General features: G+C 41.2%; 1 protein-coding gene across 1 annotated transcript; it reads right to left on the reverse strand.

Annotated features, from left to right (window-relative positions):
* Positions 1-389: 389 nt before the first annotated feature.
* SAMD7 (sterile alpha motif domain containing 7) lies at positions 390-7847 on the reverse strand. Its single transcript, XM_005419152.1, has 8 exons — positions 7745-7847; positions 6890-7016; positions 6619-6755; positions 5492-5570; positions 2468-3147; positions 1703-1824; positions 1321-1431; positions 390-662 (listed from the first exon to the last, which is right to left on the reverse strand). The coding sequence occupies exons 1-8, from the start codon at positions 7845-7847 to the stop codon at positions 390-392; spliced, it is 1632 nt and encodes a 543-aa protein (XP_005419209.1).
* Positions 7848-12771: the final 4924 nt, after the last annotated feature.

The raw sequence follows: 12771 nt of genomic DNA on the forward strand, positions 1-12771 counted from the left end.
TTTGTTCAACAGAAGCAGAAGTCAGCTATGTTTGGAAGCTGTGACCTTTCCATATGGTTTCTCAGTTGCCCTCTAGAACACACTGTACAACATACAGTGCACTCTGAGCCTCCGACAGCTTTCAGTGATAACCCTGGACTTCAATGAAAAATTCAGTTTACCTGTTAACTCTGCTGGTATTCTTTTCAATGAATTGCACTTGAAAGTAATTGCACTAACCTATAGCTGCACTTCTGAATGCCCTTCAGATACAACACTTGCATGCTGCATTGGCAACTTACTTCCTTCAGCCCCAGCCTTACTGAGGTTTCAGGCTGTAGCTTCTTCTCAAACACTTTGTAACTAGAGGTTCCTGGATTATTAAAAACATGTTATGTCCTGGACTTAGCTCAACTTTTCTGGAAAGCAATCATCTGGAAGTCAGCCTGGGATCCAGCTGTGTCACATGGATTTTCCCTGCTTTCTGAAACCATCTGTTCCACTGCTTGGGAGGTTTCTGGGTCCTGCGAGCAGGGACTATCCAGGGTGTCACCGCTGCTGTTGCAGTGCAGAGGAGAGGCCATGTCAGAGGGCTGCTCTGAGGGTTTCCCTGCAGCAGGAGGCAGGGGCACGGACAGAGGGACATTCATCATGTAGAACACATTGCCCAGACGTCGGGACACCTTTAAAGACAAAGGCACAATTGCAGCAATTACTTCTTGCTGTTAAAACCATTAAACATCAGGCCTGACTCTCGTGCAGCAGCACCAGGGACATCCCAAGGGTTATCAAATTCTTGTGAAAAAAATCTTTTCCATTTTCACTCTCTTATATTTTTCTAGGCCCAGGTTGTGGAAGGAGCTTGTCAATACCCAGCTTAGGGCTGTTGGGCCTGCCAGTAGGATCCTTCTGCTCTCAGGGGGCTGCAGCACCCAGGGACAGAGGGGAGGCAAACTGCCAGCCAGGAGTGGGGCAGGTGGTTGGAATGAGAGAAGAGTGAGACAGTACAAGGGGTTAAAAAAAAGGAAAAGAACGAGCAACAACAGAAACACAGAGAGAGTTGATATTAGTGGATGAAATTAAGGGCAGAAAACTGCAAACAGCAAGGAAGAGTCTGTTACTGAAAAATGTCATATTCCTTACTGTCTCTCTGTGTGCCATGGTAACAAGCAGGGAAGCAAAGGAAAACTTTGCTGGAGTAATTTATTTTCTCCCAATATTGTGGCAGTTACCTTACCAGTGATAAAAACTGCTTTAGTTTGGAAAAATTCCCTCCTGTCATCTTCTGGCACTTGCATGCCTCTGTGACTCACCATCTTGGCATACATTTAATGATCATACCTGAGAGCGGATTTTTAATGCTGGTCCAAGTTTTAATCCCATTGTATCCAGGAGATGCTCCTCTGTTAGCAGTGGAAGGGTTTCTCCATCAATAGCATGATCTTTAAATACCTGATGAAAGGATAAAACATATCATAGTGTGCTAAAATAGACTTTGGTTGTTATTTTTCATGCTTAACCCTGAGGCATAAACAATAAAAAGAAGAAATAATAATTTTACTGTTTTATCTTTGTATTTATCTTCTAACTGCACAAAGAAAATTACTATTATACTTGTAATTTTGGGACATTCAACTACCCTCCCACATTTTTATTTGCTTGCTGACATTTTAATCTTAGATGGTCCTAAAGACCTGAAAATGTGGTGAATGTTTATAATCACCTGGGCATAATCTGAGCAGCCTGGGAGGCTGACAATGAAGTTGTGCACATCATCAACTGTCCACTTGCGAATGTCTTCGACAGAAGAAATGTCTTCTCCATTCAGGATCAGGCCATGGGCTCCTTTGAGGAGGAAACACAGAAGTTATCTTGGTAGAATTTTGCTGGAAATCAGGAGGAAATGATTGTTATCATGAGAATTTTTACATCTTTTACAACCTAATGTATTAACAGCAGGGTGTAGCCACTTGCAGATACAGGAGTCCTAGACACAAAATCACCAGGTCCAGAGCAGAACCTGGTTCTGAAGGGGGTTTTTTGGTGGATTCTTTTGTTTACTGCTGGCACTGTACCTACCAGTCACTACACATAGAAATCATGCTGCAGGACTTCCTCTAATGAGTGCATTATCCAGTATTTTTTCTTCTTTAGACTTTACTGTTACTTTAATTTGACTAATATTTCAGTAGAACAGATCCAAGCCTTTGCTAGTCCATGGTGCCTACTGTGAATTAGGACATAGAGAATAGCTGTGGGCTGAAGAGACAGGCTAACTCACAACTTCATTCAGCAATTTTGTTTTTTTAAATTGAAATTCCTTTTTAAGACATGAATACAGATATTACTGTTTGCAGCATTAGAATTCTACTTTTAGTTGCAATGACTCTACCAAAAATTCACTTAAAACAGAGGGAAGAATTGAGAGACCAAATCAATAAAACCAGATTGTATCAACATGCCACTCTAATGTGAAGATCTGACAAACCTGAAGGTAGCAATGGGTTGTTGGGCACTGGAAATCCATATGGTAATGCTGAGAATGGGATTGCAGAAGGGTACAGGTACTTGTCATCAAAAGCAGCACAGGAGCTGTTGGCTTCCTTCTCATTTGTGTTGCTGCAGCTGGTGGTTTCAGTAGGAATTTCATGAGCAGCACAGTTTTTTCTCAAGCCTTGTTCAAACTCTTTGCAGTTCTTGGCCGCCACAGCTGGCTCAGTCTGGTTTTTGCTCTGCTCGTGTTTGTTTGGTGTCTCCACATCTACTTCCTTCTTGTCCTCTTTCTCCTCATCCACTGCAGCTGAGGCAGAGTCTGTGGATTTGTCATCTGCCTGGTTCTTTGCGCCGTTGGTGCTGCCCTCGGCAGTTTTGTGATTTCCAGCTCTTCTCCCTGGGCGGCGCCCCCTCTCCCTTTGCAGGGTGGTCACTGGCGGGTACGGGCTGCCTGCCATCAGCATGCTGTTGCCATGGATCTCGTCCAGGGTGGTCCTATGGACGTACAGGTCGTTGGCAAGGTGCCCTTCAGGGAGTCTGTGCCTGCCGCGGAAAGCAATGGGACTCGCCGGCATCCCGTGGTAAAGGAAAGGAGCTTCCAGGCCCAGGAGTCCTTTCCGATGGGCTTTCTCCATTTCCTTTTGCTGGAAAATAGCACTCATCTCCATTTCCATTCTAAGAGACACACAGAGCATGAGCTGTTAGGGCAGCTCGGTTCCTTCATCACCTTATTTTTTTTCAGCAGAAGAATAAAACTCAGATAAATGAATAGGCAAGAGTACTGCTTGTTCTGTCTCTCCCCTATTTTGCTGTGTGTGAGAGGGTACAAACTGCAGATGGAATGGCAAACCTGGCTGTATTTAATGTAGTGTCAGATACAGATAGTAAGCTAAAAGAAAGGGAAAACACATCTTCCATGTCATGGCTCTGGAAAACACTTCAGACAAAAAAGTGTTATTTGCATATTGGCAATCCAGACATGAGGATTATATTCAAATTTGGAAAATAGTCTCCACAGTCTAGGGGTTGAAGACTAAAGAAAATAATTGATTTATATTATCACTTAGAAATTTGTACCGAAAACTGCAGAATTCCAGTGATACTGTAAATTATAAAGAACAAGAATTACATTATCTATGGAACCTATGCATCTATTCAGAGTAAGCTAATGCTAAGTCTCTTGAGTAACCCTCCACAGTGCCTGGCACCTGAGCATGGTCCTGAGAGTGTGAAAGGGTGAGATCCTGCTGGGAAGTGTTCAACTGATCTCCTTCCTTCTGGATGAACACTCCAGAGCCTGTGCCAGCTTCCTGCTCCTGTCAGGATGCAAGGCCTTGCCAGTGGGATACAGAGAATACAAGTATTTCTATTGTATTTGTAATAGTAGTATTTGTCTCTGCTGTAGCAACCTTTGCTGGCATCACCTTTCTCTGGAGCCAGGCCAGTGATCAAACAGAAAGGTAAAACTCCTAGGGGAGGTTTGAGGAGCTTTCAGTGGGATTTCTGCATCTTTGGAAAAGAGCCTGTGAAGTAAAGCACTTTAAAGTGCATCAAGATAGCTTTCTTAGCACTGCAATGAGTATAACAGGTCACAGAGAGTCTGATCTTCAGGAGGGTGTAAAATTGTCAGGAAAACAGTTTGGGCAAAAGCTACCTATACGGATTTTTGGTATGAGGAGGAATTATTTGATCACACCACTCAGGGCTTTTTCTCTGCCTTCTTTTAATCTTTGAAACAACCTCCAACTTATTGACTTTCTGCTTTCAGAGATACAAAGGAAGTGTTTTGTCTATGTACTGTGTCCTTCTACGTTTTGCCTGACTGTCATTACTCCACCCAGCTCTTGAGGTGACAATAAACAGCAGAAAGCATTACATTCCTGCCTCCTCCTCCAGCTGAGATAATCTGTTCCTGTCATGACCAGCAAACAGAGTCCCTTGGAGAACAAGGATTTGAACCCTGGTGCTCAGCAGCACAGCTGCACCAAGTGCAGGAGGTTGTCAGCACCAGGTTTCTGGAACAGCTGAAAGGAGCAAGTGCAGCCCTAAAGAGGACCTGTGCTGCAGAGAGCTGTGTGAACACAGTGGAAATTGTCAGAGTGGCAAAAACCTGGGGTAAAATATTTCTAAGGTGTAGGTGAGCTGTTTCATGTTGGAGTTTTGCTGTTTGGTGGGCTGAGGGAAGAACCTGAACAGGTAGGACCAGCTCTGATGGGGCTGTGGGTGTATGACATGGCCATGTTTACGGCTTGTTGTTTCACTTGTTTTTCTCAGGGTTTTTGCCATGTGGCATGAGCTATAGGAAATGCATTGCTGATGCAAATCTTGTGCTTGGAGGAGTTCAGTAATCAAGCTTTGCTGACTTAAGAGCTCAAAACACTTCAGTCACAATTTTTTTCAGGTGATTGTACAGAACTTGGCTGTTCTTTGCTCTTACTCTCACTGTGTGAGGGGCACTACCACTGAGTAGTGTAGCTCAGTGCAGGAGTGGCTGAGGTTAGAGTTCCTCTGTGGAAATGGTGTGGCCATGAGGAAGGGCACTGGTGGTCTCTTAACCAGCTACAGACTACACTGAAACTGGTACAAATAACAAAACTTCCTACAGTCACTCTGCTATTCCAACTCTTTGGTCAAACTAGGAAAGCTGCCCACCCTGCTAGGGTGGAGACACAGCTGCCTGTCCCAAGGGCCCAGCTACAGGCCTGAAGTGTTGTGTGTGATATCACACAGCTGCAAAGTTTGAATTTGTTTCCGAACTTTTGTAACTTCAGGGTGTTTGGATCTGCATTCAAGGGCTGTGGCTCTACCTTGTTCTTTTCCTTAACCAAGCTAAGGGGTTTGTTTATTTTTGTTACATCATTTTAAGAATAAAAGCAAAATAAGGCAAGCAGAAAGTGGTAGCTTCAGGCTTTAATTGATAAGGGCTCTCTGCTTCTTTGGGTGACTTGAAAAACAATCTCAATCACTTTGCTGCTTTAATCCTGGCATTCACCTCAGAGCAAAGCTTGTTGTTGATTACCTGGCAATATTTTGCTTTTGAACCAGTTCTTGTCTTCTGGCCACAGCTTCCATGGATTCTGGTTGCAGAAAGCTGTATCCTTAGAGGGAAGGAGAATTAAAAAATCTTTAAAATTCACTGGTTTCCTCATGCAAATCCACAACCCTCGAAGTAATGCAGAGACACTTTTAAAAACTTTGTAAGTCTTCAACTGCGGGCTTCACCAGGAAAGTGAAAGGATTTCAAATTAAATCCTATTTGTTGTCATTGTTTTGGTGGCAATATGTACAAAGAACATGAAATCCATCATCAGGTGTTTTCAGGATCAGATCTGTAGTTAGGAATACCTGCCATTAACCACAAAGGGTGGTTTTATTTGGTGACATATGCCTTTGAAGTACATATAACTGCTCAGAAAGTAATAGCCCTCAGTTGAGCAAAGCAAACCTGCCCCTTCAAGACTGCTTTCAGCCTGGAGGCTGTGTAATTTGAAATTACATTTCCTCTTGAGATCCATGTTAAGGCAAGGAAAGAAGCTGAAATCAGCAATTTTTCTTGGGGTATTGATGTGTCATTGAAACTACATTCACTCATCTCAAAGAAAAACTCTCGAGCTCACTTTGTATAAAGCAATATGTAAATTTTTGTGCAGCATGGCATGAATGCCATAGTTATGATGTCCAGCCTTCCCCTTGGAGCTGTGCCCTCTAATTTTGAGCCTTTATTAAAAAGGACTTGTATTTGCCCTACATGAATTAAGTGGCATGTGGTATTATCATTAGAGAATATGATCAGTATAAAGCAGCCAATACTCATATAAGAGCAAGAGTAAAATGTAGTGTTGATGAGGAGCTATTTTTTCAGCTATAGCCTTTTGTTTGGGTATTAAAGTGCTTGGAAAATACAAAAAGAAAAGGAGGGAAGAAAAACATGCTAAAGACTGAGCTCTGTATTTAGCAAAGGATAAAATGGACATTCTTAGACCTAAACTGGCACAGGCTGCCTCCTTTTAGTGAGACTGTTTTTCTAAATAAAATAAACTAAACTGTTATTGACACTACCTATAAACCTATGGAAAACTAGCAGGTGCAGCTGACTTTCTGATCCACCTGGTCCCATTTTTCAGGATGCAGAGGATGCTTTGTTACCTGGGCCTGGGTAGACACGGTTGGACAACAGGTTTGGCATGTTGGGGTGCTGTGGGACTGTGGGTCCCAGGTGGGATGCTATGTGGATTTGTCTGGGGTCAGCTGAGGCCATCATTTCAGTTGAAGGTAGCAGATCTCTGAGAGAAAAAAAAACCATTCAGATATGCAGAGGATATTGCTTAGTTAAGAATAACAAAAATGTCTTTACAGCCTGGGGTCAGCACACAGAGCGATTAACTGCAGTGCTGGAACAGAAATTGGTGCCCGGTACCTGTCCACCAGTCGCGGCTCAAACTGGGCGGGGATCGCCTGCATCCTCTGCTGGCCCGGCCCCATCAGCTGCGGGTTTACTGCCATCAGCTGGTTCCTCATCAGCATCTCCTGCCGCTGCCGCAGTTCTGCAAAGCACACACAGTTCTGCTCAGCACACACAGTTCCTTGCTGCTCACCCTAAGTTAGGAAGTGATTCTGGCTGAGGTATAACCTTACCAGAAAAAAATGTTTTGTTTTGTTTCCTCTAGTGCAATTCACACCTTTTTTTTTAATAGCAGCAACTGAAAACATGTTTTCACCGACACCTGAACTACTTCATTTAAATAATGTAGATTCATTCAATCAAACTGCAGTAAAAATAAATAGATGTGCTCAGTCAAGTGTATCAAAGGACAAATTACAATGAATAATAATTTACATAATACTGTGAAACAGAATATAGCCATGAATGTTAAGCTTTCTGCTTGAGAGGGTTTTAATTTCTAATACAGGTTCATTTTAAGAAAAATCATACTAGGTGGAACCTGCATTGTCATGAGAAAGCAGCTCCAGGAAAAAAAGCCCACAATGCTGAACCAGAACATCATAATGTCCAGCTGTGGATTTTGTTCTGAGTTCTTGTGTACCATTTACTTATCTTACAGATGCTCAGCATCTCTTAATCAAATATTGAATTCCAAGAGCCCACTGTGTTAATTTTTAATTACCTTAAGCAAAATACTTCTGCACGTACTCCTTAGATAAATTTGAAATAGCCTTTTAAAGACATCAAACGTGCTGCTGGCTGTTTCTTGTAGGTGGTAGATGCCAGCAATGCTGTAACCACAGTGCAGGGGGGGTCCTTGCTGCTCACCTCCTGCTGCCATGCTGCCTGCCAGCCGGTACAGGTGCTTTTCCTCCAGGGATCCCTGTTCCCCCAGGATGGACATCTTCCTCATGTGCTCCCGGGGAGTCATGCTGCAGGGAGACAGCAACAACTCTGCTGCTGTAAAGAACCAAAGCAGCAGCACCAAAGAGAAGAATAAGACATTCAACAATGAGAAACAGAGAAGGTTATGCAGGTTGTTTCCCAGCTAAGCAGGTCATAGCTGGATCCTTCCACGTCTGTGGGTTGTAGTGTTTTCCATGTAGACATTTCCAGTTTTTAGGACAATGCAAATATTGCCCTTCCTTACACTAACTTGTTAGATCCTACAATGCAAGGAAAATTAGGGTGCTGGAAAATCACACCTGCTCAAAAGGAGGTAATTAAGCCCAAGCCTTTGCCCTCAGCCCCTGGTGTGTGAGAGCAGTGATGTGCTCATACTTAGGAAGGCAGGTGTCTTTGGTTTAATTTCAGAATTGTAGCAGTTTGGAACCCTGTCTACTGTAAATGAAGTGAAGCAGATGGAAATAAATAGTAGAAATTATCTGTTCTAAATGACATCAGCCCCTTAAGGCTGCCAAATTGAAGTAAAAAAGGTAAAAGAACATGCTTTGTAGTGACAAAAACAGTGATAAAACCAGTAACACTCAGATTAATTAATATATGTAATTAATATATACATAATTAATAATTGTAAAGGAAGCAAGTCCTGTAACCCAGAGCCAAGATGTTAAAAAGCTATCCTGTATGGAATGCTTTGAGTTGAGGAGTTGGCAGAAGGAGCAGGCTGGCTCCAAAGGCAGCATCAGGAGCATCTGTACATTCATCTCACACTAGACTTGCACAGCAAATGATTAGATTTAAAATTTTTCTTTAAGTAAGGAGTTGAATTTCCATCCCCATTTAGCTCTGATGAAGTGGATTCTTTCTGTCTTCTGAAAGAAGAAAAATGTAATGCTGAAGTGTTCCCATCCTGCAGATAGAGAGTTACAGCTCCAGGAGTTCAGCCAGCATTTGGTAGAGGTCACAGTGAGGGAAATGTAAAGACAGGAACAATGTTCCTTATCCAAAAATGAGATAAAAGTGAGGTCCTGTGTTTCATTACCCAGGCCATTTATAAATTATATGTATAACTTTGTTTATTGCTTTTGACCTATTGATGAGTTTAAAATAATTTAAGTGATAGATATCAATCTAATTCACGTGCCTAAGAAATTTACCATTTCTGTGGTATGAGGGAGATACTTAGTCTCAAAATGAGTTTACCAAAAGGTAAACAAGTGAGTAATTTCAGCCATTTATACTGAAAGTAGAGTCTGAACTTAGACCATACCACTGGTGTGCCCTCAAAATAAAAAGTGCTTAACATTTGTAAGAGTAGTTGTTGAATTCTGTGTTGGCCAAGATTCAGGTCTTCCTGGCAACAGACAAGTCTGTCAAATCCCAGACTAACACCACGGCCTTTGTTCTTGACATTTGTATCTGAACGTGTTTCCATTTGCTTTTTTTTTTTAGGATACTTTAGACTTAAAGCGATTTAGGCTGCTGGGTGCCTCATGAGGAGCATTTGAGCTGCCAAAGTGCTTCTGAGCTGCTAAAGCATTTTAAAGCTCAGGACTAAAGCGATTTAGTGCTGGACTAAACTTTTCAACAGCTCAAAAAAATAGGTGGTAACTGGGATGATGGTATTTGCCATACCATATTGTTCAGTGAGCCATTCAGGTGTTTTTCTTTTTTGGATAGAGTCTCTGTATTGAATACTCTGCAAAACAAACTGAAATGTTAAACTTCATGCTGCCCTTCTTACAGCCTGGCCTTTGGCCTTTATCTGGGTCTTTTTTTTCTGGAGAAATCTGGGCTGCCCAAAGATGTCAGTGCTTATTGCAGGGGCATTGGACTAGATGGCCTTAAAGGTCCCTTCCATTCCAAACTGTTCTGTGATTCTGTGAAGGTGCAAAGAAACCATTAGAGGTTCAGATAGCATAATGGAAAAAAGACCCAAGAGGTTTTAACCTTTTTTATTCTAGTAAATCAGGGGAAAAAATAAAATTAATAGTGAGTTTTAATACTGACACATTTTTGTCTCTCAGATGACTGACACGTTGTACTACTTCTGCATTTTAGGAACTATTAGAATGTGTCAGTCTCCTGTTTAAATCAAAGTTGTGAATGTGTTCTTTTTTCTGGAGAAAGGTTCCTTTGTTGGAAAAAGACCCACAAGTAAAAGACATTTTCTTCATCAGGCCTTCTTAGAACTTCTATGCTGCCCCCTAAAATCACACTGGTGACTGAAATTATATGATGCAACTTTAAATTGTAGAATTGTGAAAAACCTGGTGGGAAAAGAGCCATCTGTTCTGGCCCAAATCCCTCCTGTGGGATCCCATATACCCTGCCTGTTCTGACAGATATCCATCCAAAAGCAAGCAGCAGTAAGTGGTTAGAAACCAGTAGCACCAGTATCACTGTTGTGTGTTCTGTGTAGTCTGTTGTTCCCAAAATAAGTCTGGATTTTGTGTTGGATGTGAAGGATGATACAGTGGCGGTTGACAGGCAGTCTCATACTGCCTCCTTTCAGAGATTAAGCAGAAACTATGTAAGAACTTTCTTTAAAACTTCTATTTAAATATTTTTCTTTTAAATGTTGGCATTTTTCGCAGAATGTAGGGTGATGATTACAGCAGCATCGACAGCAAAGTGATCCATATTTACTGAAAATTATCATCCACCAGATAAGATTCACAAGACCACCATTTCAGACAATGAGCGTCAGATAAACAACCTATCCTTGCAAAGGTAGGCAATATGGTTTTTGGTTTCACATGGAAAAGATATAGTATCAAAAAAACTCATGGAATAATATAATTTAAAAGTTCTTTGGGATCTTCTTCCACCGAAGCTGTAGCTTACTGCTTCCACTGACCCAGATTTTGAATCGTCATAAGCCAAAAAGAAGGTTTGATTCCTTAGTGAGGTTTTCATTGGAATTGCTTCATGAAATAATTCTGGTTTTTTTCATTAGTATGCCAATCAGTACTATCTCACATATCTTGAATTTCTTCTCAGATACATAAAAATAACTGTGGTATTTGTGATATAAAGCTGAGATGTTATTTCCACCAGAATTCTAATCTCTTTCTGCAAGTTGAATGGCAAAATATTCATATGGTTCAAACTTAGTTTAAAGGACATGTTTTGTACTCTGTGTGTATTATCTGTATTACATTACTTCTTTATTTCCCTGAATTTCCTGTTAGGGAAGTATTGAAATGATCAGGTGGGATAAATAGCTTAATAACCTAATATAAAGATTTGTATGTAACTCTGTGTCAGGAGGAAGTACTGAACCTGATTAATCCATGTTAGTCCATTTGGAAAAACATCTTTTTCAGTTACTTAGCTAGGATTCTGACCTGCAGGTCAAATTTAGGGTAGTTTAGGTTCATACTATTTTCATAACAAGTCACATATTAGAAGCCACAGCAGCTGAGAAGGATCTCTGAGGGAACAGGGAAAGTACACTTCTGATACATTTATTAGCTGGGATTTGAGAGGAGCTCAAAATCTGGCATCAGGGTTCATATAAATTCATACACACCAGCTGTCCAGTGTTAGATTCATATATGGCTCTGCTCTGATCCTATTGCACAAATCCTGGCTGTACAGCACATTACAGGGATGAAGACAAGTTAATCTCTGCCTTTAGAGTCTTACCCTTAGCAAACCCTTCTTGGCAGCAGGCAGAACCACTCACCCAGGACTAATTCTGTCTCAATTTATTAGATGAGAAGGGGCAAGACATGAACTTTATGAACCAGGAGCGTTTGCAAATCGAATCATGCAACAGTTTAAAAATGTCTATAGCAGTCTCTGTGTTGATGTTATCAATTGCATTGGCAAAATATGGTTTAGTCATATATAATATAGACTTGTTTTTTTAGTTAAATGCATTGAGATTTCATTTACAAATACTGTTTTTATTTACATCAAACACATGGAATTAGCATTCTTTAAAGTCCATGTTTGGTGAACTACAGCAGTGTCTCCACAGACTGGAAGAAGCTGAGCATTGTTTAAAATACTCAGGTAAATTTGTGTCAGCTAAATCAGTCAAACACACAATATGAACATGTATTCATGCTTATGAGAGAAACCTGTGAATGAAGACATACATAATCTCATTTGCATTTTCATTGGCTTGCCTTTTAGAAAAAGCTGATCTGATTGCTTGAGAAATCAGGTACTGTTTTAAAAAATAGATAAATATTCCAATATTAATAATAATGTTATTAGTTATTGGATCAAGGGTTCTTGCTCTGAATCTATGCTGAGGGTCATAAAACTAGAGATTGTAATTGTTCCAGAATCCACAATCAGCAAAATAAATAACTTTTGGAAAGGAAAAAAGCAATTATGCTAGCATTATGTCATACAGGAGCATGAAATATGTCTTCTTAATTGAAGTAAGGTGCCATTGGAGAGGCTGTGGGGCTAAATTCTAATCCTAGATATGTGGGCACAGACTGCTCAGAGACTGAGATTAGAGTGTAATCCTAAAACTGGATTGAGACCGATACATTCCCTAAAGAAAGGAAAATAACTCTATTTATACTGTGTGTGTCAGCCAGCAGAGTTTGTGTTGCATGCCTTCACACTGGCTGGGAGACACAGACCTGCCCGTTCTTGAGCCAGCTGATTGGTAAAATGGTGAGCAGCAAGTCACTCTTTTTTTTAAACATGCTGTTCTCAGTCAGTAGTCAAAGCTTAGTGCTGGTGAACTCAATCCTTCAGGAACTAGGCTGGGTTCATAACAAAAGCTCATCTTGTTCCCTTTGAAATGGCTGTGGGCAAGGGGAGATTTATTCCTGTGTACCACTAAGGCAGCACTCAGGCTGAGCATGGGCTAAACCCAGAGGCAGAGATGCTTGGTGCTGAGCACAAACACACAGGGAGGGCTTGCAAAGCCTGTGAGGGGACAGAGACAGGCAGTGGAGGAAAAGGGAGCTGCATTCCTG

Source organism: Geospiza fortis, unplaced genomic scaffold (genome assembly GCF_000277835.1).
Source record: "Geospiza fortis unplaced genomic scaffold, GeoFor_1.0 scaffold172, whole genome shotgun sequence".
In the NCBI taxonomy this organism is placed as follows: Eukaryota; Metazoa; Chordata; class Aves; order Passeriformes; family Thraupidae; genus Geospiza; species Geospiza fortis.

What these genes read in the sequence shown, in the direction of transcription:
- SAMD7 (XM_005419152.1), bottom strand. Translation starts at nt 7,847, where the DNA reads ATGACTCCCCGGGAGCACATGAGGAAGATGTCCATCCTGGGGGAACAG. An exon ending in AGGCAGCATGGCAGCAGGAG is followed by an intron (nt 7,017 to 7,744) that starts GTGAGCAGCAAG and finishes TGTGCTTTGCAG; the next exon opens with AACTGCGGCAGCGGCAGGAG. An exon ending in GCTGCTCAGATTATGCCCAG is followed by an intron (nt 1,432 to 1,702) that starts GTGATTATAAAC and finishes TCCTTTCATCAG; the next exon opens with GTATTTAAAGATCATGCTAT.